Source organism: Hylaeus volcanicus, chromosome 9 (assembly GCF_026283585.1).
Source record: "Hylaeus volcanicus isolate JK05 chromosome 9, UHH_iyHylVolc1.0_haploid, whole genome shotgun sequence".
NCBI lineage: Eukaryota > Metazoa > Arthropoda > Insecta > Hymenoptera > Colletidae > Hylaeus > Hylaeus volcanicus.
Genome location: NC_071984.1, coordinates 2255380 through 2280745, shown reverse-complemented (window position 1 = coordinate 2280745; position 25366 = coordinate 2255380). Strand labels below are relative to the sequence as shown.

Sequence of the window (25366 nt, the reverse complement as noted above, 5' to 3'; positions counted from 1 at the left end):
GATAGATACGTTAATTAAGGATTTAGACAATTTCGTTTGTCACATTCAAGTTGTTCCTTTCTTATACAAAGGGATGGACTTTGTGATCGTTTTTCCAGAGGTGTATTTCCAAACACCAAGTGGAGATAGGAGAGTCAAATCTAATCGAATCCAGTTCAACGATCTTCCCTTATTTTTCGTTCTGTTTGCGGATATTTGGACTCCATTGATGCCCTGAAATTTTTCAACGGAAGCTGATTAGATCAAAGCAATAAAGAGAGAGACAAACGCGTCTTCGCGAGGTCTCTTTGAAGTCTCCGATGGAGGGAAGAAGGATGATCCAAGGTGCTCCCCAAGACAACCGAGCAGCCCGGATAGAACCAACAGCGGTCAGTTAAAACCAGTTTCAATTTGTCTGTTGGTCAGCGCTTCGATCGGCGGCATGGGCGCTTTTTAATTATTTCAACGGCGAAACTCGACCGTTCTTTTCCATGTTGGCTCCGCCAACTGGCAATTAATCCATCAAGAAATCCAGCGACGTTACACGATCCGGGACGAAGGTGTCGAGTGCCTTCGGTGGCGTGCTCCACCCTTTCCTCTGTGGAAAGGACTTGGACATAATTTATACGTTCAGGTTTCAATACATTTAGATATAAGTTCTATTTACAAACATAACTTTCAATAAAGAAACTACAGGTCAGCGCGTGGTTCAAGTCTGATTCGTTCAAAAAAATGTAAACAAACCCTGTTTTCGTCATTCCTTTTATTATTAATAAACATAAAATCATCGAATGTGGCATAAAGAAATGAAATAAAATGAAACGTCGAAGATAGGCCAGTTCGTGAATGATTGAAACTATAAGACTACCTATCGCACAAACCATAATCAAAATAAGAGGTATTCACCTTCCTCATTCGTCCCTGTTTATTTTCCTAAGACTCTCGTATCGTCAGGCATCAATGTACGAAGTCAACGGTTCTCCAGTTCCGGCTAGTACCGCGTCTGAAATCGAAGAAAACATTGAATGAAGATCAGTCTAAAAGTTTGTTTAAAGAATGCAAAGGTATTCGTACATGTTCCTCGTCGTCTCATGGAGCGTGAGAGGTGTTCTAGCTTGAAGCTGTGGTTCGCTGTTCCACGGGAAAGAGATCTTTTCGCAGAAAGAAGGGTAAGGATCACACTCGACCCATGAAAAATACCCAAGAAAAACTCTGCGAGTCCCTCGCTTCGCTCTCTTCCCTCTGTCCGTGTTCCACGAGTTTTACAAGCGCAAATAAAACCTTAAGCTGATAGAAATAGAAGCGTCCTAAGAAAGCGTTAATACAGTCATCGAGTCGCGGGGTCAAACGATGCAATTAGGGAGATCGCAGTTTCAGGAAGCTCGTTTCATTTCTCCGCAATTTCTGTTTAAACATTCACCCTCGCTGTATCTATACGAACGCTATTATTTACAAACTATCGCTAAGGTCCCTGGCGAACAATTAATCAACCGATCGTAGAACGTCTCCTCCAGTGGCGCGTTTCTTCCTCGAGCGCAGGGTACATTGTCTCATCAGCGCAATTGTCGCTGGTGCACGCGGCGTGATCGTTGTTGTTGTTTCCCCAAGTCCGCGGATTGGAAGAAACACGCTGGAAGGGGATGCTTCGTATAAATGGGCACATGTCGCAATTAAAACGACAGACTGAAATCGTTCTTCGCTTAATTCGCTCGGTCTCAGCTCGAAACGAGAAGCGCGAAGCTCCTAGCTAATTAGTCGCTACGCTCGCGTGGCTCCACCGAACTTGTTCGTTCTTGGTATTCGTTCTCAGCCTGTCGTTCGTGGGCCACAGGATTGAAATCGCGCATACATGCGTTACGTCAGGAAAACGAGCAAGATCATTCAACTTCAGTTTCGTACGTTCTTACTGGCTAAGCGGGCGCGATAGTACCTAATAGGACCTCCGGGAAACACTCCTCTTTCGGCGCAGGGAGTTCGGCCTACGCTTGCTCGATCGGTGTCTACGAGCTGAAGAGGTAAAGTTTTAAACTTAAAGTACTCTTCTCTTGTTTGAGATTTGTTTGCGGGCAAAGTAGATGACGAACGCTTATGAAATTTGGTACGTTTGTTTGTGTACGTAAAAGGGTACGGTAAATTTACAAGTGGTCCGATCAATCTGTGCCAAAGTTATTTACGATGTTCTACATTAGTGAAGATTAAAGAGAAACAAATTAACACATTGTTGACCAGCAATTTTATATTGAAGCATTGAAATTATTTACATAAAGTCCAGTGAACTTCACTTATATTTTACCATCGTAACGAATTGAAATTAAATATTTGACACAAATTGAAATAGATAATGCAAGTGCAAACACGAGTTAACAATGTGTTGAGACGGTTGCAAATTTCATTGAATTTTCTATGTACATGTGTAAAGAAACAATAAGAGGTAAAAATATTGAGACGCGACTCTTTGAAGCCTAAACGAAGTTGAAGTTCACGGTCAATGTCACTTCAGAGAGCGTCTCTGCGAGTCTCCTCGTAGGGAAGACGCGCAGAGTACCATTTAAGAGTTTTCAAAGTCTATGCTAGTCTATTAAACGGAAACTGGTATCAACCAGAAACAACGAGATTCCTTAACGACGATCAAATGTCCGCGTTAATAGCCGCGCGACGTCTGTACAAATCTTTCTAAACGATTACGCGCCCAATGGGCGACGAGACGCTCGATAATCGTACCGTTCAAATCGAAGGCAGTTCGTTACACTTTGCTTACGTAAGGGTGTTACAATCGGTTAGATTATTCGTCTAACCAGACTAAATCGATTAAAGCTAAATCTATCGGCGTATCGGTTTAACGATCTAAAGAAACCTAACATATTTCTACAATTATTATTATCCTTTTTTTTTTGTATCGAATTCACTATTTGTTAAGATAAGAATAAAAGCATCCCAACGCGATTTTCGTGGAAGTTCCAGGAAGATGCAGTCGCGATTGCTCGTGCTGTTCTTCTTCTTCGCCGTGTCTTCAGCGGAACAGCGGCCCTCCGAGGATGACAAGTGCCTGGGGGAGCATCCAGTCCTGCTGCATTATTTCTCCTGGGTCGACTACGTCATACTCGCTGGGATGCTGTTAATCTCGTCCCTAATTGGAACTTTCTACGGGTTCTTCTCCAAGAAACAGGAGACCAGCGAGGACTTCCTGCTGGGTGGCTCCAATATAGGAACCTTCCCCATGGCGATGTCCCTAGCAGCCAGCTTTATCACCGCCGTCGAACTTCTTGGCAACCCTGCGGAGATGTATGAACAGGTATCGAGATGCACATTTAATTAATTGCGCTATATAGTTACTATTTAGTTAGTATAGTAGTATAACAAGTGCAGAAATTAGTGTCAGTATTATAATAATGAAAAGAAAGCTACCTTGCTCGATAGAGCCTCGGAACGATATCTTCATGCGCCATAACCGCCTGTTGAACCCCAAAGGGGACCCAGTTCTGGATGAGTTGCTTGGCGTTCGTCGTAGTCGTGCCCATCACCTCCCACCTGTACCTGCCGGTCTTTATGAAGCTCAGGCTGACCTCCAGCTACGAGTATCTGAACCTCCGCTTCAATCGCCACTGCAGACTGCTCGCGAGCGGATTGTACATGCTGCAGATGGTCCTCTACACGTCCGTCGCGGTGTACGCGCCAGCGTTAGCTCTAAGTCACGGTAAGTCGTGCGAGAAATCGGCAAGATGAATGCTTAAATTAACTGCGAGTCTTCTTCTTCCAGTCACGGGCCTGAATACTTACATAGCCGTCACTCTAGTCTATGTAGTCTGTATTTTCTACGCCTCCCAGGTGCGTATCTCGTTTAATTCGGTTAGAGTTTCAAGGAAGAGACTCTGGGCGAGACTATGACAAAGCTACGAATGCAACCATCGTTCCAGGGTGGAATGGCAGCCGTCATAATGACGGACACGTTCCAAAGCGCGGTGCTGCTTGGCTCCCTGTTCCTCGTCCTTGGCTACGGTATGTCCTGGGAGGGCGGTCTTCCAGCGGTGTGGGAGACCAACCAGAGGTCTGGGAGAATGCAGTTCTTCGACATGGACACGAGTCCCACCGTCAGGCACAGCTTCTGGAGCGTGACGGTTGGCGGGACCATCTACTGGACCACCATGTTCTGCAGCAATCAGGCGTCCGTCCAGAAATACCTCAGCGTGGAGACCATCGGCCAAGTGAGAACGTGAGTGACCCAAGGACATTCTCCAGCTGTTGTTTCGTTCCTTACTTTACTTTCCTAACTCCGTACTCTCTTATATTACCGTAGGGCACTGTGGGTATCCGCATTTGGAATGATAATCATCTACACAGTGAACTTCCTGACCGGTATGGTACTCTACAACGCGTACAAAGACTGCGATCCTCTGCTGGCTGGCTACATAACCAGCCAGGATCAACTTCTGCCACTCTACGTGATGAACTTCATGGGCAGGCTCAAGGGCGTGCCTGGTTTCTTCGTTGCTGGGATCTTCGCCGCCTCCCTAGGGTAATTTCAAGAAATCAACAAGTATATATTGATCAACTGGTGATGTTAACGTTGTTTAAAAATAATGCAAATACAGAGTAAAGATTTGTACCTGCCTTAGGAGACAAATGTTTGGTTAATTATAATTCCTCTCGTTGTTAGGACTGTGGCGAGCGCGTTGAACTCCCTGGCGGCGATCACCTGCGAGGATATCCTTCAGGGCCTGTTCAAGATACAGTTGCCAGCCAGGAAGGGCGCGATTTACGCTAGGTGGATCAGTGTCTTCTTCGGTGGCCTTAGCTTTGCCTTGGTCTTCGTCGTGGAACGCCTTGGCAGCGTTCTTCAGGTATCGGATACTTTCCTACGGTTCGTTACAAGTCGAGGATTTATATCTTTGCATACGTAAACATTCGTGTATCAGGTGGCATTGTCGTTCAACGGTATGGTCGGAGGGATCACTCTGGGATTGTTCTCCCTGGGCATGTTTGTGCCGTGGGCGAACGCTAAGGGAGCAGTGTCAGGCGCCATCGTCAGCCTGATAATCGTCCTCTGGATTGGAATCGGCGCCCAAGTCGCCGTCTTCGGGGGCCAGATCCACTTGGACGGCAAGCCAGTGTCGATAGACGCTTGTCCCTGCATCGACAATGGCACTGATGTCATCTCCAGTCATGTCAACGAGGACGACGACAACGTTTCATCGATATACAAGGTAAGGAGAACGAAATCTCTCCCTTCGAAGCTTGCCAGAGTCGCCATAAATTCTCTAGGTGTTAAAGTATTCCTTGAACCATTCGCAGATCAGTTACTTGTGGTACAGCGCGATAGGCTGCATCCTGACGATCCTGGTGGGAGTGCCGATCAGCTTCGCCACGAGCTACCAGAACCCCTCTGATCTCGACCCAGACCTGCTGAGCCCTCCTATCGCTGCTCTGGTCCGTCTCAAGGCCAAACCGCTCGCCAACGTCCAAGGGATCGCCAACTACGGTCTGGAGTTGGACGACGAAAAGTTGCAGATGGAAAACAACAAAAGCCCAGCGTGAAGGTTATCGTTATCAGTGAAGAACTCGCGTCGAGTCTCGAGTTAAGCGGAGGAACTTCCCTGGCAGAGTTTTCATTTGCTAAGCTCGTCCTGTGCGGTCTGCTGGGAACGTTCAGTCTTTACACGAAGAAGAACTGGTCGAAACTGAGCGTCCAGGGCACTCGCAGACCTCCACTTTTATTCCTGTATTTAATTATGATTTAGATTTAAGGCACGACGATAGATCAAAGGGAAAATCATGTTGTTCCGGGGGAAACACTGGGGAGCTGTACTCGAGTACTTTGTTGGCCAGCAATGGTGACTCTATTCTGTTTCTATTCCATCCCAAGGATCACAGGATCCTAAAAAAGTGGACCAGGTTCCAATGGCGACGATTGATACTCTTGGAAGATTCAATTGATTCGCTACCAACATTTCTATCCTTTAAAACAAGTTCCTGAAACAGTAAAGGAGGAAAATTAGCGCAACGATCAAGGACACGAAGATACATGAATTTATACTCAGCTTTGATGTTTGCACAGTTAGTAAGGCGCTGTAAGTTCTAAATCTGGCTGGAGATTAGAAAAGCAGCTGGCTTGGCACCCTCTTTCACGGTGGTTCCCCTGAGTTCCAGATCTGCGAGACAAATTAAACAGGCTTGTAAACCAAAGCAACTACTCCTCCGAGGTGGTCCCTGAAGACTCACCTGTGAGCACTTCGAACGATCAATTTGTCGATTGAGGGAGAGATTTTTCAAACCCTGTGGATAGTCTGAGAAGACTCCCTGTCAGGAGGCGACTCGCGATAGGGTAGAATATAGTTTATTTATGGCACTGTTCGATACCGTACTTATGGGCAAATTTCAGCCGTACCTAGGCGAGGCGTTAACAATTAATCATTTTTACCCTTCGAGGACGAGTACTTTATACAAGCGCTGGACGCTTAGTAAACGAAGTAATTCAGTATACAAATATTTTAATTAGAGTCTTAATTAGAGTCTTAATAGTTTTAATTAGAATCTTTAACCGGAGTCTGTTATTGAGTAAATTATGTAAATAAGCACGTGTCTCGTCCTCGAAGCGTTTACAACAGGTGATTCTTTCTAAAAGAAGAACGCTTTTTCTCGATCATTTTTCATTGATATTAACGCCTCGTCTTATGGTTGTCTCTTTTTCTCCGATACCGTGAATATGTAAATCACAATTGACTGCGGATGTGTACTTCGTTTTCGTTCGTATGTGTGTGTCTTTCTCTCTTCTTTTTTACGTAGTCGAAGACAAGAAATCAACGCGACTCTAGCACGCGCGGATATGTAACTCGTTACGTTCGTTTTACCACACGAATTTATTTTATCGTGAGCTGCTTCGTTTCTAGAATGTATTCCTACCAGTATTTGTACATAACACGAATTACACACGAGGCAACTAATTTTATTACAATCATGTCTTCGTTTACTTCCGCGCTGACCCACGTTATACATATACACAGGCCGAGTCGTAACTCTTCCCAAGGTCGATACATTACACACCATCGAACTTGGCTTTTGATCCGCTACAAGGCTACGATATCGAAAGTACCCCGATCTATTAAAAAAAGAAAAAAACATCGATTTTTTGTCCGAACAATTTTTCCTTATCGTTAAAAATAACGGAGATACATCAGGTTCAACTTTTCTTGATTTAAACAAATTTCTTATCAATCTGTACACTCTACACGTAGCCCTGAGCGCAAGGAAGAGTCCGAATCCGGCGTAATTTTCTTGGAAATAATTCCCAAAGAATGTTACCAAATTACTCTTCGGTAATTTATCGACGGGTACATTTTGAAATTAAACCCTTCCTCCCTTTCGATTCCGTGGGAAAGGGGACGGGTCCCTAAGCGATAAGACAGAGTTGGCAACTTAAAAGAAGAGGAACGCCACGGAGTAGCCCTAGCTAGACGAAGAGAGGCGCCGAGAGAACGGACACGACAGTGAAAGTGGATCAATACGCCGAGTTAACGTTTCGCCGTGCAGCGTGCGAACGGGAGTCTCTCCTAGCTTATTTCCTATCGGAGAATACAGTCGTCTCGTTGCGAGGCCAGTTTGCAGTGTCGTTGTCGTCGATCTTCTCGCTCAGGATCGTTTCGCGTCCTCCTCTCGACCTGGCGGAGACGTCTTCAGCTCTCGACTATGGAAGACCATTCTCCGTCTGACGGAGTGTGTCGTGGCTCGTGGCTGACCAGTGCGTGCTCGTACAGCTGTCAAAACAAGAGACATGCTTAATAGAGTGACAGTTGTTGAAGAAAACGTCTGGAGAACACGAAGTGTGCTCTGTCTAGCGGTGACGATGCTCGGGTTGAAAGAGTAGCGAGGGAATCCCTGGATGGGGAGGACGCTAAATTTCTGGGTCTGGGATTCGCTCGAGCATCGACCGTCATGTATTTTTCTTACCTTGTGAGTAACCTTTTCTACGTTCTTATCACACGTGTGCATAAGTTCTTGCGTTACAAGTTCATTATTAAGCTACGTTATCGACCGAATGAATTGTCAACAATTATTGTTTGGATGTAGGTTGACCAGGCGTTTCAACATCAAAAACACTTTGTTTAAACATAAGGATATATACAATTTTTTGGCGCCCTCTGAATGTAACAGACAGACCTTATGCTTACACCTGTCGCTTATCATCGACTGGTATCAATCCACTTCCTGATATGGTAACCGATACTTTATCTATTACTGAGATAGTATGCTTCCACAGTATGCTTCCACAGTATGCTTCCATCGTTATATACATATAATACCACCCCTTTTCTACTCTTCGTCCAAGGAAAACGAGCAACTAACTCAACTTTCCCTTCGCAGTTTCCCAAGGTCACCTGCAACTCTAATCTACGCTGTTTCCGTTTCCTCCGTTGGACCATCCTGGTACCGCTGGTCATCTACCTTTCCCTCCTGTTCGTCAAGTACCAAAAGAACGTGCCCCTGAAGAGCCTAGCGTCCACGGACAAGGACAAAGAGAGCGAGATGATCGAGAATCTGTTCGTCGAACTGGAGGCGGTGACGGTCGATACGAGCAATCTCGATCGCTACAAGGGCCAGAGGTACGATCGCAGGGACGAGCAGAGTATAAAGGAGGCGGAGGAAGCGGAGAATCGCGAGAGCCCGCGGATGTTGCTCGAGGACATCTTTCAGAGGGCTGACGTCGACCAGGATCAGCTGTTGGACATCCTGGAGCTGGCCAAGTGGATTCACACCAAGATCACGGAGCACGTCAGCCGTGCCATGCGCGAAAACGTTGGCTTGTTCACTGCGATTGACAATAATCCGCGGAACGGTGAGTCTGTAAAACATTAACGACGAGTATGTCATATAATATAGTAATATAACAAATACGTGCTAAATATAAGTATAAATATAATATAAAGAAAAACATTAACGACGAGTATGTCATATAATATAGTAATATAACAAATACGTGCTAAATATAAGTATAAATATAATATAAAGAAACGGTGTATGCACTTTTACACGAAGTACTTTCATGTGTGTCTTCTACGTATTACATAGTATATTACTCTACGTCGTAAATGCATAAAATCTAATATAAAGAAACGGTGTATGCACTTTTACACGAAGTACTTTCATGTGTCTTCTACATATCACATAGTATATTACTCTACGTCGTAAATGCATAAAATCTAATATAAAGAAACGGTGTATGCACTTTTACACGAAGTACTTTCATGTGTGTCTTCTACATATCACATAGTATATTACTCCACGTCGTAAATGCATAAAATCTAATCTAGTTTGTTTACAAGCGATGATCTGACTCTATATAATATTCTAACAGAAGTTTATGTATTTGATATAAGATATTCTGTTTAACCTCACAGGTGAGGTGTCGTGGGAAGAGTACCACGCATACTTTCTCCGGTCGCACGGCTTTCCCGAGAGCTACATCAGCTCTCACGACAAGAAACACAGCGACATGTCGCGAAGCTTGAAAGAGAGCATCATGAGGGACAGAGCTAGATGGACCGAGGCCGCTAGGAACGATCCAGAGAGGCTGGCGCTGGACGAGTTCCTGGCTTTCACTCACCCTGAGAGCAGCCACAGGGCGCTCCTGCAGATGGTGGACGACCTGTTTGAAAAGTTTGGTGAGGAACCAACTGTTCTTTTATTGTTTCTGTTATGTAGAGTGTCTCAGTAGGACACTTGAATGTCTACCTTGTTTTTAAACAGTGCATTTCATGGTTTCTGTTCCCTTTCCTTTCAGACCGTGACGGTGACGAGCAGCTTACAGAGGATGAGTTCTCAGACTTGCCTGCTGACGGGATGGGTCTGGATTTGAGAGAAGACAAGCACGAGACCGTGGGTGGAAGCGAAGACAGGCGACAGGAGTTTCGGCATCTGATAGACAAAAACAAAAATGGCAAGGCTGATAGAATAGAGCTTTTGGTGAGCAAGGAATACAATTTTGGAAGATATTTGTAATGTTGAAAGATACTTAACTCCAACGACCATTGTTCAGATGTATATAGATCCAACGAATCCGAGGCATGCGATTCAAGAAGCTCAGCATTTGATTAATCTGTCGGACACGAATCTCGATGGGAAGCTGAACCTTCCAGAAATTCTGAGCAAAATGGACCTGTTCCTGGGCAGCAAGATGGTGGACACCGAGGGAAGCTTCCACGACGAGTTTTGATGGACTGAAAACAGATCTCGAAGGAGATGGAGGAGAGGATTAATAGAAAATGAAAGGCTGAAAAATCAACGTTTCTATCGTATTTTGTAGAAAAGAACGGTACCCTTTTTCTGACCAAAATTGCTCACTATTTTCATACTATTTCAGTAAAGACCAAACTGAAATTATTAGTTCAATTCTGGTCTCCTCGAATCTCGTTTCAAAAAGGTCCACTATCACTCGAACAGACAATATTTGTTGTATAAGTGACAGAAATCACTTATACAACCAGCTGAAAGTTTGTTTTTTCATCCAACGAAGCTATACTGTCGTTTCTATGCTTCTAGCGTTAATTCTATTCTTGTGTTTATATCATAAACTTTATAATACACGTGCATTCGTTGAATTTAACATAAGGAATTGGTTGAATCATAAAGTTGTTGCAGAACAAAGCGTGAGATTTTCGCTGAAAGTAATATCGCCATGTCGATAGAACTTCCAACGAACTTTGTAGATTATTTTTAAAACGCATCTGTGATAGTCTTCGCGACGTAGAATATTATTTCGTTGCCTGCAACCGACCTAGAATTAAGCGAGTTTCTTATTTACAATTATCTAAGTATTTACAGCGTCACAATTTTTTCCCTCTTTACTACATTTAAACCTTGAAGATCAAATTCACGAATCCGTCCCATTAATGGATCATTGCTATTATTTATCAACTGTATCTTAAAAGAAGGTAATATAGCATTAGGGAAGCAATCGAACACTCGAAAATATTTTTCGTGAATTCTTATGTCGCAGGAAAACTGTTTCGAGGACTTAATTTCTACACTTGAAAAGAATTCGCATGAGACGTACTTGTACATTTTTTAGAATATGCTCCTTGTTTACAAAAATCAACACAAACAGAAAATATTTTATCGAGATAAATCTATGTTCCTTTTTAAAAAGCATTTGTACTTTACGACACATTTTTGTACCGTTCGCTGTCTCAATAAAACTTTTTACCAAGTACCATTAGTAGTTATCAATTCATATATTCGAGTACTTTGAAAATTGTCCAACTAACCAACACTTCGTCATTAAAATTTTTAAGGTTTCATCAAACCCTTTTCTTTCCATGGGAAGTGTGGAGGTAGATACACTGCAAACGCACGATGTCACGATTATTTATTTACATATTAAAAAAACGCACGTCTACAAAAATTATTCAAGCAACGACGCGTCCGCTAATTGGCCTTACGACTAATTACCCTGCGCTTTCGACACAGGTGACAGATAGGCGACGTTACAGCTTTCGAAAAATGACTCTCCCCCTGGGAGAATGATATTCGGATAATCGAGGATTCAATTATATTCGAGTATCCAAATATGAGAACAACAAAACTCTAGCAATGGGTTTCCAAAACTGGGGTCGAATCGGAGTACAGAGATACGAATAAACTTCGAAATAATGATACACGAAGTTTATTCGTAGGATTGGAATACTCGTACGATATTAAATTATTCGAATAGTCTCGCGAGGAGAGTGCAGGCCATTCAGGTCACCGATTCGATTGAAATTTCGCATCTTGGTAGATTTAAAATTCTGTTTACGAAAATTTAGTATTATACGCGCAGAGACTCGACACTTCTTTGGATATTTATGATTTGAATTTCCAAAAGTAGTTATCAAACGTAAGATTATATATCGACGATAAGGTACCGAAGTAGCACGCCAGAAGGCGTTAGGGTTCAATTCTCCTCCGTAGGTACAGATTTTCTCACAACTTGATCGGTACAACGAAATGTCGATAATTTTTCATATAAATTCTAATCTCTACAATTCCATACACTTGCTTTAACCAAACAGAAACTTCATTAAATCTCCCAAAAAGTGTCGACTTCTCCTACCCTTATAATAGTGAATTTTCATTAAAAAAAAAAAAAAAAAAGAAGAAACCCATTGCATCAGCACTTTCACACGGTTTTCCTGCAACTATCGCGGCTTTATCGACGGTGAACTTGAACGAGTCCTTCAACGTGGGTGGTAATTGCCCGAATCTCGCGAGATAATCGTTGGACGATTCTGGTTCAGGGCCAGGAAAGCAGTTGCCTCCGCAAACGACTCGGCGTTTCTCTCCACATCCTCGTCGTGAACGTTCTCAAACGGTGCACAGCTCGACGTAGATACATTCTAAAATTTCAAGCGATAGAGACTCCTAACAAAGAACATCCTACACAAATAAAAGTAGGCGAATCGTCGATCGCTGCGATTCGAAGGCAAATTTCAACGCAGAGATTACCTTAAAAGTTCCTTATTCGAATTTCTATTCAGTCGTTCCACCGATTTACGAACATTAAATTCGCATTCGAACTTGGAAGGTTTCCACTCGTCAACTTGCATTCAAAGTGTCGTTAACATGCATCCCTTGACTCGGTGTTCCGAAACTCGCCAACTCTCATCAATTCCCCCCCTTCCGTCCCTGATTTCCTCAACTCAAGGAAGCTCTGACTCGAATACCGCGCATCAGGCTGTAATTTCGCACCGAGGTTACCCTAATCACCCGTAAACCCTCGCTCTCTCGACGGTCCATTGCACCGTTTGATGGACTCCTTAAAATCGAACACGAATCTCAACTGCCTCAAGTACCTTGGTTGCCTCTGACGACGCAAAGAAGAGGAGGATTATTATTATTTAAAAATTAATAAAAAGTAAAGCATTGTTTAGGTAGTTTCTTGTCAAGATATCAAGGACATCGTATCGTCAAAGGCAACCAAGATGTCCTAGGTGGTCGTCCCGGTAAAAGCAGCTAAAAAATTAGCAAATAGCTGAAGCAGGTCTAGCCTGAAGGCGAATATCATCGAGGTCCACGCAGTTTTTGGCTAAACACTGGCTCTTGAACTCCCTGGCTGATCTACCAATCCCTCCAGGTGCTTCTACATCGTCGTTTAAGCTCGCAGTCCAAAACACCTGGTCCTCCAACATTTTGGCTGGCGTCCAAGCTCTCCCAGATTCTTCTACGTCGCACGATGACACTCGCAGCCCGATATCCCCAGCCCTTGAACGTCTGGGTCGGCGTCCAGGTCTTCCAAGTGAGCTCTCATCCCGCGATGAAACGTTCGGTCTAAAACACTTGGCCCTTGCACGCTCTGATTACTATCAGTGTCATCCAGGAGACTTTAAGTCCGATACAGATCGTCTCCAGACTTTCTGGCTAACGTCCAGACTGACGGAATGACAGAACCGTCGCTCAACGGTTTGTCCACCACCTGCCACGTTTCACAGTCTGCAGGTACTCGCTCCCATCAGCAGATCCTCGTTTCCTCGACCGAGGAATCTACCGACTCGCAACCATTCGAGACTGTCGTAGCCTGGAGCTGAATCATCGGCTCGGCCAGGCCAGTTTGACGGAGGCTCGAACCGAACTCCCGATGCCTCGACTTCCTGGCTCGTCTCCAGGTGCTCCTCCAACCCCCTATGAAGCTCGCGGCGCAGGTCTTGGTAATTTCCGGGAGATCTCGCTGCTTCCGTCCAGCGCCAGAGGTACTCCATGGTCAGACAGCTGTTCTGGAACGCGAGAAAGCGATCAGCCTCAAGCGAAATTGCAGGAGTGGGTGCATATATATATATTTATGTTAGAATATATAGAATATATAGATATATATATACACAGGGCGAGTAAGATTTGTATCTATAATATGTTCTTCAGACAATTTCTATATTCATCGTTCCCAGTTGTTGGGAGTGAAAATAACAATTAAGATAATTAACATTGAACAATTTGGCGTCGCTTGGAGAATTATCTTTAATTTCCACACACACACACACACACACACACACACACACACACACACACGCACACAAACACACAGAGATCATGCAAAACGTGAACACTAGCGATGCAAGCTGCCTGCGGTTCCATTTATCGACTTCGAGGATCTGGCGAAACGCTGTGTCAGGGTAAAGTTGCCCCATGCGTGGTGCTATTCGCGAGGGAGGGAGGTGCGCAGGGCGAGAGAGTTAGAGTGAAAGAGAGGAGGTAAGCGGAATAGAAGAACGTCGATGATTGAATCATCGGAGAAAGATTAAGGGTCGAGTTGTGCCGAAGAAAAGAAATCGAAGGGCGATGGAGAGAATTTCTAACTTTAAAGAAACCCTAAATGATATCTGAGGAGTGTATCGGGGAAAGAAAAGAAGTCTGTGGTTCAATGAACGATAGGAGAATGGAGCGAATTAAAATACAGTACGATGAAGGTACAGTACAGTGCGTTATTCATCTAAGGGACAGTAAAATTATAATAACTTGTTGAAATTGGTGATCTGAGACATGTGGACCTCACTCACAGGGTAAATAATAATTCTGTGGTAGAGTTTGCGTCGTTTGGAAGACTTCTGGGGGGAATGAAAGCAACTTGTTGGAGGGCAGTACCCTTGCCAAGGAATGGTGGGGGTTTTAGAACAAGGGGAAACGATGCAGCAGCGCATGCATGGCTCGCGCGTGTCTCGTGTTTTTACCTACTGGTATGATCTTGCGAGGAGGATCGACCGTCGATGCTGGCAATGATCTAAATGCGGATTGGCGAGCTTTCCTCGATCATTACTCACTCGGCAGGTCGGTCCGGCGGTGGAGTGTTTCCACCTCGACAGCACAGTCTTGTCCACCCACTGGATCTGATCTCTTCCTCCTCCATCTCGATCACTGTAACCGTCGATAATTGTTAATCGATAATATTAGAATTCCTCCGTTTAAAGATTAGGATATTTATCAAGCAAGATCCGTCCAACGTTTCTAAAAGTTGGGCACTTGAATTACACGATTCATACATTTCCATTGATCTAATTACGTTGGAATTGATTCACATAATTCACACGTCTCGATAGAAAGACCGAGTCACGTTTCAATCGAACGATATAATTCGTACTCTTTGATTAATTCGATTACATTGCAATTACGCGAGCATAGCTGAACGACTGCGCCCAGTCTCGATTAAAAGCATATCTTGCTAAAGCACTCGAAACTTGTCGCGCTTCGATTAATCTTAATCTTGTGCATACATTCCCCCAACCACCCGGCCAAGTTCGTTTCCACGATTTCGTGTAAAAGCTGGCGGAGCACTCGGTGAAATTCAGCGCGTGAAATTATTTTTAAAACAAGGTCAGAAACCTATAGCGTCGGCCGAAGAGTCGTCGCTAAAAACTCGTCGTCAGGTACGCCGCGTTCAATCAAATTAACGAAAGCCGGAGCACTCCGGGGGCTCTTAAAGTCCGGAAAAGCGTTGGCCGAGATTCACTCGAGGCGAATCGATCTCATGCGCGATTTAGGGGCGAGAGAGAGGGATGCGTGGAAGCTTCGAAGGGAGCGACGAGAATGGGAATCGTGACTCGCTCGATCGTCGACTCGTCCTATATAGTCCTTGCGCGCGGAAGTCTTGATAATTAGGCTGCGAACGTTCCTGAAACAGTGGGACTTTTAATATCGAGATACGTATTTTCTACTGAAACGTATGAATTATTTATTTTAATTGTAACGTAATCTATTGAAACGTATGAACAATGTAATTCACTCGCAACCAAATTAAAATACAGATCTTACTAAATTATCTTCGTAATTGAAGTGCAGCAGTGTTACATAAATAGGACAACTGTGATCAAAGATAACGCTTAGACATGCCCGAGTTAATGCTCATTGGCGCAATTTAAACAAAGTTCCAGCGATTAATTTACGTTTCATGGCGTCGTGTTAGGATAATTGCACGTGTAGTCTGTCGGCAAATTACCAGACGCGTTTCAAGCGAAAGATAAACGTGCACCCGCTGCGTGGCGAGCCAACAATCCGGAACTCGGATACGGAAAGGCGATACGTCCAACTTGCATTGCTACGTGTTAGCGTCTATCAAACTTTGAGTGAGACCGCAGCTTTGCCAATAACGCACGGAACTACCTGGATAAACTAAACTTTCCTTGCGCTCGATATAACGTGAATTACCCAGCGATATACAGAGTATTCTTGTTTAATGTTTAATGTGTAATCGCAGCAAGACCAGCACAGCTTCTCCTTGACCACGAATTTCACAAAAGTCATTAAACCTATCGATTAACTTTACCTGCATTCCTTCCACTAACATTTCAAATTAAATGGCTTTGGATTAATTCCTCTTAAATCAACCGTAAATCGTTAATTAAATCATTTTTAATTACATCTGTTTAAATTAATTATTTAATTTAAGAACTGTAATTGATTATAATTGAAAGCTTGCTACAAAGGGAACTTCTGGGTCCTTCGAACTGACCTGACGCGATACGTTGAGGTTGACAGCCACTGAAAGTCGATTGCCTCCTGGCCTGGATGTCAGTTCCTCTCAGGGAAAGGTAGACGGAGATAGTTTTGTCCAGGGCGAGCCTCACCTGTGCAGAAAACAGTCATTTGTCAGTGGAGAAAATAAATCTGGAGAAGTTGGATAATTTATGATTGAAATCCTAGGATCCACGAATATTCCTAATTATGTACCTTATAAGGTGGACCTTATTTTTCAGGCTCCTCCTTATTTTTCAAATATAATTTTTATGGTTTACAGTTTCACACAATGACATGTGTGAACACATTTGTTGCGACATTTTTGGAAAATATGTCAGCGATGAAAGCGTTACTTTCTACCATTTTGTACTTTAGACATTTATTACTTGTAATTGTTTTCTAATTTCGCCCATTTCTGAGTGGCATCGTGTCTCACCTCGCCGTTTAGGAAGCAGTAAAGGGTCGCGATGAAGAGGCCCTGAAAGGACTGCAGAAAGTGCGTCGAGTAGGACCAAACCGCGAATTTCTTCACGTTGTGCAGGGGTGCCTCGATCATAAAGAGCACGTTGGTGATGCCCAGCAATGGCAGAAGCACCACGGCAGCTCTCACTGCCTTTCTACAAAAGAATATACTGTCTCGACTCTAATCCGCCTTAGAGTTAGATTATCAAAATTTTTCATCGACTCACACAACTTGCTCTACCTCACTGGTGTGACTCTGTCGCAGCTTCACCACGAGCACCCTCACGATATTCAGCAGGAACAGAAAATTGAACTGGAGGATTGAAATCAATGTATAGACTATTGCAAATCTCGCCAAATTTTAGACACCTGTCTCTCTCATTTTCCTAAAAAAAACACCTGACTTTTTACGTTATAACGTCCTTACCAATATCACCGCGTACCTGGGACCCTCGAGGATCCAAAAGTAGGAAGACAAATTGTATCCCGACCAGCATCTGGAAAATCTAACATTCGTTTTGCTTCGTTACAATGTAATTAAGTTTATCCAAGAATAAGAATTGTATCATTCGATTGCAACGTGACTCAATCTATAGTGTATATCTATAGTATAGTGAAATGTGTGAATTATGTAAATCAAGTCCAACGTAATTACATCAGTTGAGGAGCATGACTTGTGTAATTTAATTGAAGACCATGACTGAATCAATCGAAATGTACGAATTACTTAATTTAAGAGACTATGATTAAAATACATGATCGCGTTGAATCTCCTCAAAGGTGCAACCACCAATTTACGCCATTAGATTCTTGGACTTCTATAGTAAATTCCTTCCAACGCCCCAGGTCTGAGTGCCGGCCTACCTGGACTTCGGGTGGTAATAGAACGCCGTGACGACGGCCCAGGCGAGAGTCATCAGAACGGGGCATCCCCATCCAACGAATCTGTACATTCGGTAGTAGGACGTCTCTTGGAATACCGTGACTGCGACAAACAAATCCATAGAACCAGATGAAAAAGGGAAAATACGTGTCTTTAATTCTGGACGGAGGGACTCAGGAATGTTTCATCAAACTCGCTAGGTTTTCACGGTACGCGACGGCTGTGTTGGGTGCAAAATGGGACGGTTGCTGGGAGCTGAGAAATGTTTAATTTTCGCATACTTAAACGTGCTCACGGTTAGAACGCTCGACAGCTGGACGAGCTACAGCCACTGAATTTTCCCTGCGACTTCGCTTTCATGTATTAAAAAATAGTTTCCTTTTCCTTTTTTACAACACGAGTGTAGCCGTATATTCCCTGACGCCGTTCTAAAGCAAATAGTGGAGATAAAAATAAATAGTCGTTCGAGAGATACGTAAATGTATCGCTTTTTAATTTATATCCTCGCGCTGGTCGATGATAAATTTACTTGGACCAATGTTTCACTTCTCCTGTGAAAACACGGTTTCGCCAAGAGACTCACCAGTGACCATATTGTGCAGGAACAGACCCTCTATGAACATCCACATGAACATGGCGGTCTTTGCGTACTCCAGCAGAGCGTAGCTAGCCTCGCATAGAACAGGCTGTAACAGAAATAAGCCCATGCTTTTCTAACAACTCCTAATATAAATGAATAAATAATTAGTATAAGCGCTTACGGTGTTCCCAATGCCTCGTTGAATGCCATACGTCTTTCTCCTGAGGATCTCTATGTCGATGTACACAGTCAAGCGTATAAGAACCTGGACAACCATGGCGACAAACAGGTTCTTGTGGATTCTGGTTCTGGTGTTTCTTAGGGACCTAAGGCATACGACGAACAAGTGATTCCAATTGCACTAACTAAAGAAATACAGTAGGACCTCGTCAAAGGGAAGCGAATCTACATCCTCATACATTTTCATTCGTCGAAATCCGTCGAACCGTTCAGATATCGCGAGTTATTAAAAAAGGAATTCAATTTGCGAGTTCGCAGTCTCGCGTCGGAGATAATAAAAACAATTACTCTCACGGAGAGGAAACGGACGTTACGCATTCTGAACGCTTTGACATCGTTGGTGTTTCCATTCCAGTAATGTTAAGTCTTAGGGAAAGCTTAACCCAGTTTCGCGAAACAAACACACTCTCCCATCTTTCGAGGTGAATCGTTGCCATACACGAAGTTGAGTTCTTTTGTTCATTAATGGAACACGGTAGACGGAGGAATAAATAAATATACCCTGAATGGAGAGTCGAATGGGAACACGCTGCGCTTCGCTTAAAGTAGTATAATCGACTACGTTGATTACGTATGTAATCAACCGTACTTCGCTTAAAAGTATACTAACAATTCATTTCTACGACGGATATCTGTTCGAGTTTGCCATGATTCGATGGTACACGTAGTTTCACGCCGATTTACATTGTACAGTTAATAAAAGAAAACAAACATTTGTCGCGAACTTAAATATAGTTTAGTTGAATTTCGATTAGGTCTTGGTCTCCCAACTTGGCCACGCGAGGTCACAGTAAGCGAAACACTTTTGTATTTACGGAAGCAATGACTCGTTCCTCTTGAAATTAGTTTTTCAGGGGGAAATAGATTGCGTGGGAGGAAGGAAGTTGGCAGTTTCTTCGGGAAATAATGAACTTCCCACCTGAATCGACAGAATATAGCGAGCGAGGCGAGGAGCGCTACCAAGGAAATGCTTAAACCGACAAACTCCAGTGTTCGAGTCCTCTCGGCTATGTCCATCTTCATCTGAAACAAAAAGACAGATGAAGGTTATAATCAAAGACGATACAAGGGCGTGGTCTTGGTTAAACTGCATTAATTAATACTGTCTAGTTTGAAACAATTTTGACTTTTTTAATTTCAAATACACCCAGTAGTCAAAATTTTTCGAATACTCTCTTAAAAGAGTAGTTTTTAACATTAGTACTTTAACAAACAGTGATCTGTCCCCTTGATTTGAATGACAGGGCGATAAGTGGCCTTCAAACTGCAATAAACGCGGTACAGAGGGGCTGATAATGGTTCAGTTGGACAGTTTCCAGAGTTGTATTAAATAGATATTCGCCATTTAAGCTGTCATCCAGAAAAAGAGCAGGCCGGAGGCCTTTCTTCCGGCTGGGCTCATCGATCTCTTTCACAAGTTAATTTCTTCCCGTTCCTGCTATCCGCCAGGAATCGATTTGGCCCACTTTTATGCCTCTCGAAACTTTAAGCAGCCATAATCGCGTGTCATGTACACGGTGTGTCCCGTTTTAATTGTTATAATTACGCGTGAGAATGTTCATGCATGGAAATACGGAGAAATCCATGCGAATGCGCGCAAATTAAATACAACAAACGTACATATTATACGGCTTAAAATATAAAAACAATTCATTCGACGTACAATTTCTTTTTCTGTATGTATACAAACATTAAACTGCATAAGTATCCGCAGTTATTGTTCTCGAATATCTAAATTACTAACAACGCTGAAGAATGTTCACGAGTTGAATGGTCTCCAAGGTGACATAATTCATCCATTATTCAGATAGAATTTTTCCTCATCTTCCTCTGGATACACGTCTTTGGAATAACGAAAAAGAAGCGACGAGGAGTTCATTTATATTCCGCCAGTCTCGAGGTTCGAGTGATACTCACGTTACCCTCGATGGTGTTTGTGTAAACTTTCCCGTGCAACCGAAGCATTTCCGGTGTCAAGCAGGTCGTGTAGTTTGCCCAGCCGTGGGGCGAGTCCTCGTTGCTGGTGCCGTTCTGGCCCTCCCAGCGACCGTTGTAACCACATTTCTTCTCCACGGATTCTTAAACAAACAATGCACGCTGTTACGTAAAGCTCGCAGTACCAAGGCCCTTCGTTATTCAACAATTGCTGCTGAGATCACCAATTCACTTGGGAACCAATATCCATGCGAATGCGCGCAAATTAAATACAACAAACGTACATATTATACAGCTTAAAATATAAAAACAATTCATGGCATATTGGTAGATTTGGTGATTCCAGTTAAGAAGATATAGTTGAATAGATGTTTTATAAACATCTCCGTTACATTTCAATGTAATATTACAACTTATCTTCTTAATATCTAATATCATAATAATATAATATCCTCTTAATAATATCTTCTTTCTTTCTTTCTTTTTAACAAGTAATAGACGCAAGTTGGCCAGGTGTATGCAACTGAAAAATTGATTCTCGAAATTACAACTCACGGTGGCAAGACTAAGTGCAAAGTTAACCGAATTGATATTCTCTTTGAAATAGTTTCGTGGCTGGCAATCAGTCGCTACCTACGTTATAATGGAACCGCTGAACTTTGAGTAAACAACTGGAAGCCAGGAGCTCCAAAGGGTTTGTCGAAAACCGAGAACTCAATTGAATTCAAGTTGCATTTATTCTAACCGCTGATTCTTCTCTTAATATTAAATTTTGATTCCTCTGTCAAACGTTTCTGCTTCGTTTACAAGAACCTTTGCCCTGAGTTCTCCAAATCCTTCGAACAAATTTTCATATAAATTTAAAGCTCTACAAATTTCCTTAAAGCAGAATAAAAATTGCGTTGAAAATTTTAAATTGTAGTATCTTATCTTTTTTACTTTGTGTAATTATTCGTTTGTAATTGCGGAACTGTGTTGAAATAAACTAGAACATGTTTGTGTATTCCAGTGGACACCGATATCGAACCAGAGAATATTACCATAAAATCCATTAACAAAGTAAACGGGAATTAATGAATTCGTCCGATATAAATTTCCATTTTCTGTCACTGAAACGTGAATCGATGCTTCAGTTATGCTACAGCGATTTCTCCTCCTTTCATCGCGACCTTCCGCAAATTGCTTACTTTTACGGCCAATAAAAACGTTTTATAATAATTGGACTGCGGATTTTCTGCATCGACGATGTACAATAATGTAGAAAACACGCATATATGCAATGCTCTTTCGCACAAGTGCACGCACATTTACAATGTGTTTATTATATTAGTTTATATAACAAATAGAACCCACAGACCAGTAATAATAATTAAAAGAAATTGGTGTCTTCAACGTTAAATGTGTTTCACCTGTGCTCGTTTAATAATTGAATAAATTGTGGCAGCTTTGACGTTGAAGCTGATATTAAAATAGTTGGAAACTACAAGTTCGCGACGTTCGTTCCCAATTAAAAAAAAAAAGGACGACAGGTTTAATACAAGCTAGAGCTGTTTTAAATTTCCTTGAAGATCCACTTTGATAGTTTCAAAGTAATAACGAGCCGATGGTACTCGCCGGAAGCTGCGAGGCTTCCAACTAACAATGGGATTCGCAGTGTTTCAAAAAGAATTTTCATCTCCACGTTATCAAAAAATCCGAATAAAGGACGACCATGAACACACCACGGAAGAAGTCTCAAAGAGGAGCCTATTTATCCAGCTTGTTGCTTAAAGGCTTTCTCAACGGGCCAATCTGGTCATTTCAGATAATAAGAATGATAGAAGAGTCATCCAGAAAATTGGAATCCTTTTATTCTCCTCAAAAGATCCCTGGACGAGTTAAATAAAATGGAGAGAATTAATTTCTAATTTCAATTCACGATTAAATTAAAAATCGCTGTAGAACGTACCATTTTCTACGAGTGTCGCTTGAAATTTAACCATCTTCGATATTAAAAAAGAAAAGAATTTGGAAAATAGTAATGCGAAAAATACTCACGAACTCCTAAATCTATCTAAATAAATCTATCTACCTAAATAAATCTTTCGTGGTGCTTTATCGAACAAGATGGCTCATCGTTAAGCGTCCTACGATTTTTCATACTTATTCCGGGGAGGTCGTCACATCTCGAAACGAGTGCGAGGAATGCGCATGAATATTAGATAACTTGTTTTACAAATTGGCTGTGTTATTATTCCTGGCGAAGCGCGAATATAGGAGCCAGGTTTTTCATACGTTAGGCGCGACTTATGGGTTCCATTAAAGCTCGAGAATTCCAAGCACGCGGCAATGCAGTCCGTTCTCCTGTCTTCGTCTGAAACCTGCACCTTTAAGGTATTCGGGGGAGCCAAGGACGGATGAAGAACCGAGCTATTGATCTGATTTTGCGAGTGGCTAATCGTAATTGCTCGACGTTATTCTACTCGTGGAATGTTGTAAATCAGAAGCCAGAAGAAAGTTTGAGAGGTGTGGGGTTGAGACAAGTCCAAATTCAAGTTCAGAAACGTCATTCGATGATGAGAAAGTGTACCAAGTTTCCATCAAGTCTGCATCTTATCTTGAGAAAGGCTAAACCTATGAGAGTAGGAACAATGTTCACTTGGTACTGAAACGTGCTACAAGTCTCCAACTATTCAAGTTCAGAAACGTCATTCGATGATGAGAAAGTGTACCAAGTTTCCATCAAGTCTGCATCTTGTCTTGAGAAAGACTAAACCTATGAGAGTGGGAACAATGTTCACTCGGTACTGAAACGTGCTACAAGTCTCCAACTATTCGAACCGAAAGGGCCAAGGGACTCTCTATGTTGGATAATTCTTTTTCCAAGCTGCGAGGAATCGAACCTGAGCCTTCTGGATTATGAGTCAAGCGCACTTCCCACTGGACCGTCGCTGCACAGTATCTTCTAAGAACCTTGGGACAATTCTATAGAAACTATATGCAACATTACTATGTTTGTGTTATATTGTACAATATAATATAAATGTATATTGAACTGTGCAATATTTTCCAAGAGAATCTGGGCACGATATTTTTGCCCTTACCTCGAAATTCTAATTGCTCCAACGCTCTGCAATTAACTGCGATTTCGAAAATAATTGCTGGTAGGAAGTAGATCTCAACTTCAGAATAATGGTACAGCCTGGCGAGCATTTAACTATCTTTATTAAACGTTTCGACCAGCCCTCGTTAAAAGTAAACTAAAAAGTTCAACGAAATTGTTCAAACTTGACGCTTTACCGACCGGTAGCTTATTAATCGTCTCTTCTTCGTGGAAAGCAATACTTTCTTATTTATTACCGAGATAGTACAATTCTATGCTCTTCGTTGTATGCTATTATGCGAATTCTGAAATATTATATAAATATAATTTATAAAATGATTCTAATAGACAAAATAAATGTATAATACTAATGTTGCGAAAATAAACAATATTATTAAATTTAAGTACATATACGTCCAAAAATATGACTGACAGAAATATTCAGATCATTCTAATTGATAGTATCCTTCGAGTATTTTACCATAGAGCACACAGCAGGAGAGAATTTCCCCTCCCAGTGATCGAAACTTTCTCGTAAAACAGAAAGAGGTACAAACTTGGAGAACATCCTTGGGGAGAGATATTGGAAGATGTCAAACTTTCTCAAGCGCCATAGATCGGCTGTTCGCGTCTCGCTTTAATCGAACGTGGCTGCAGTTCGATTTCACGGAAACAGAAACAAGAACTTTAAGATAACCCTAGAATTAAATGCAGCGTTCAAGTTAACGCGGAGTCGAATAAGAAAAGGACACGACTGGTCGAGTATGGAATGGTCCAGTGGGACTCGATGGACTCAAGAATGTCGAAGGAAGCATTCTGAGAAATAAACAGGCTAACGTCTCAGGAAATCTCGTGGAAATGAACCGCGAAGCTTCGAAGAGGCGAAACACAAAAGTGCTACAAATAGAACGAAGTCCCTATTATCAGTTCAAAGACGACTTGGACAGCCACGAGAGCATGTCCAGAGGCACTCGACGGAACGAATGCGTCTCAGGAAATCTCTCGCTAATTTCCAGCCAGCGATTCAGAACGTGGAACGTGTACCGCGAGACTGAAGAGGGGAAAAAAGACGGCTCGAGAGAGCCAGGGAGTTTTACCGCGCTGTTAGCACTGGGTAACATGTCGGGGCGTCATCGAGTGCAATCAAAATGCGGAGAAGTGGGTCGAGTGATGCGCCAACACCGACGCAACCCCCCAGCATTGCCGAATCGCGGGTTCTCATTCGCTCTGTCTCTCTGGTAGCCGTTATTGTCGTCGTGGAAACGGAAGTGCATCCCCCGAAGGCCGGAGGGCAAGTTCAAGTAAGCTGCATGTGCATGCGAATCCCGGTTGCGAATCGATGTGTCGGGCCTCGAAAACATTAAAGTGGAGCGACTCGAAATCCCCGACCCGAGTCGAGCTCGTGTCTTTCGGGATTCGTTCCCATTTCTAGCGTGTCTTGACGGATGCTATTAACATCCTGGGGCAAAAGCTGGATGCAAACTGGACGGTAATGCTTCTTTCGCGCAGGATAGTGGACTGCTGGAAAACAAAAATTTTCATGAGTTTTCTGATTCTCGTCAGTCTCGCGACTGTTGTGCTTCTTTTGATTGCAGTGAACGTTGTACGTACCTCACTCCGACGATCACCGTGCGTCTTAGCATCCTTGGTGCCTGGCAGCGAAGAAAATATATTTCTTCAAGAAAGAGACTACTCCCTACAAACACTAAACTGTTGTGATTCTTGTAATTTCAGTGGGCAT

At 42.8% G+C, this 25366-nt stretch overlaps 3 protein-coding genes and 1 long non-coding RNA gene across 17 annotated transcripts in view; 2 read left to right on the top strand and 2 right to left on the bottom strand.

The window, feature by feature from the left end:
* Positions 1-21: 21 nt before the first annotated feature.
* Positions 22-1196, bottom strand: LOC128881949 (uncharacterized). The gene is made up of 3 exons (XR_008458228.1): positions 1054-1196; positions 886-982; positions 22-577 (listed from the first exon to the last, which is right to left on the bottom strand). It is a non-coding gene; the product is annotated as an uncharacterized LOC128881949 (long non-coding RNA).
* Positions 1007-6087, top strand: LOC128881942 (sodium-coupled monocarboxylate transporter 2). Of its 4 annotated transcripts, none has more exons than XM_054133399.1 (9): positions 1007-1148; positions 2935-3271; positions 3448-3673; positions 3737-3804; positions 3894-4189; positions 4274-4492; positions 4634-4817; positions 4893-5180; positions 5269-6087. In XM_054133399.1, the coding sequence occupies exons 2-9, from the start codon at positions 2945-2947 to the stop codon at positions 5509-5511; spliced, it is 1851 nt and encodes a 616-aa protein (XP_053989374.1). In that variant the 5' UTR covers positions 1007-1148; positions 2935-2944; the 3' UTR covers positions 5512-6087. The 4 variants fall into 4 exon arrangements, with proteins under 4 accessions (XP_053989374.1, XP_053989375.1, XP_053989373.1 ...); XM_054133400.1 differs by having other exon boundaries at positions 1081-1994; positions 2941-3271; XM_054133398.1 differs by having other exon boundaries at positions 1082-1994.
* Positions 6088-7723: 1636 nt separating this feature from the next.
* On the top strand, positions 7724-11179 carry LOC128881946 (45 kDa calcium-binding protein). Of its 2 annotated transcripts, XM_054133414.1 has the most exons (6): positions 7724-7923; positions 8041-8186; positions 8335-8806; positions 9369-9632; positions 9752-9933; positions 10007-11179. In XM_054133414.1, the coding sequence occupies exons 2-6, from the start codon at positions 8184-8186 to the stop codon at positions 10181-10183; spliced, it is 1098 nt and encodes a 365-aa protein (XP_053989389.1). In that variant the 5' UTR covers positions 7724-7923; positions 8041-8183; the 3' UTR covers positions 10184-11179. The 2 variants fall into 2 exon arrangements, with proteins under 2 accessions (XP_053989389.1, XP_053989387.1); XM_054133412.1 differs by having other exon boundaries at positions 8041-8806.
* Positions 11180-11309: 130 nt separating this feature from the next.
* LOC128881944 (PDF receptor-like) overlaps positions 11310-25366 on the bottom strand; it is a 19340-nt gene continuing 5283 nt past the window's right edge. The window contains exons 1-13 of one of the 10 annotated variants that reach the window (XM_054133409.1): positions 25237-25366; positions 24723-25146; positions 20526-20686; positions 19528-19631; positions 18550-18694; positions 18372-18474; positions 17770-17890; positions 17333-17411; positions 17133-17218; positions 16880-17060; positions 16439-16553; positions 14754-14847; positions 11310-13710 (exon numbers count right to left, since the gene is read on the bottom strand). In XM_054133409.1, the coding sequence (XP_053989384.1) occupies positions 13428-13710; positions 14754-14847; positions 16439-16553; positions 16880-17060; positions 17133-17218; positions 17333-17411; positions 17770-17890; positions 18372-18474; positions 18550-18694; positions 19528-19631; positions 20526-20573 (1359 nt within the window). In that variant the 5' untranslated portion in view covers positions 20574-20686; positions 24723-25146; positions 25237-25366 and the 3' untranslated portion in view covers positions 11310-13427. Of the gene's footprint in view, positions 13716-14663; positions 14848-16438; positions 16554-16879; positions 17061-17132; positions 17219-17332; positions 17412-17769; positions 17891-18371; positions 18475-18549; positions 18695-19527; positions 19632-20525; positions 20687-21176; positions 22110-22614; positions 23931-24106; positions 24695-24722; positions 25147-25236 lie in introns of those variants that run through there. The other 9 variants (XM_054133408.1, XM_054133411.1, XM_054133410.1 and 6 more) reach the window with 9 other exon arrangements.

Excerpts from the sequence above, each read along its gene's own strand:
- LOC128881942 (XM_054133399.1), top strand. The coding sequence starts at position 2,945 with ATGCAGTCGCGATTGCTCGTGCTGTTCTTCTTCTTCGCCGTGTCTTCA. Across the intron at positions 3,805-3,893 it reads GTATTTTCTACGCCTCCCAG|GGTGGAATGGCAGCCGTCAT; the intron begins GTGCGTATCTCG and ends CCATCGTTCCAG. Across the intron at positions 4,190-4,273 it reads ACCATCGGCCAAGTGAGAAC|GGCACTGTGGGTATCCGCAT; the intron begins GTGAGTGACCCA and ends ATATTACCGTAG.
- LOC128881946 (XM_054133412.1), top strand. The coding sequence starts at position 8,245 with ATGCTTCCATCGTTATATACATATAATACCACCCCTTTTCTACTCTTC. Across the intron at positions 8,807-9,368 it reads TGACAATAATCCGCGGAACG|GTGAGGTGTCGTGGGAAGAG; the intron begins GTGAGTCTGTAA and ends TTAACCTCACAG. Across the intron at positions 9,633-9,751 it reads CGACCTGTTTGAAAAGTTTG|ACCGTGACGGTGACGAGCAG; the intron begins GTGAGGAACCAA and ends CTTTCCTTTCAG.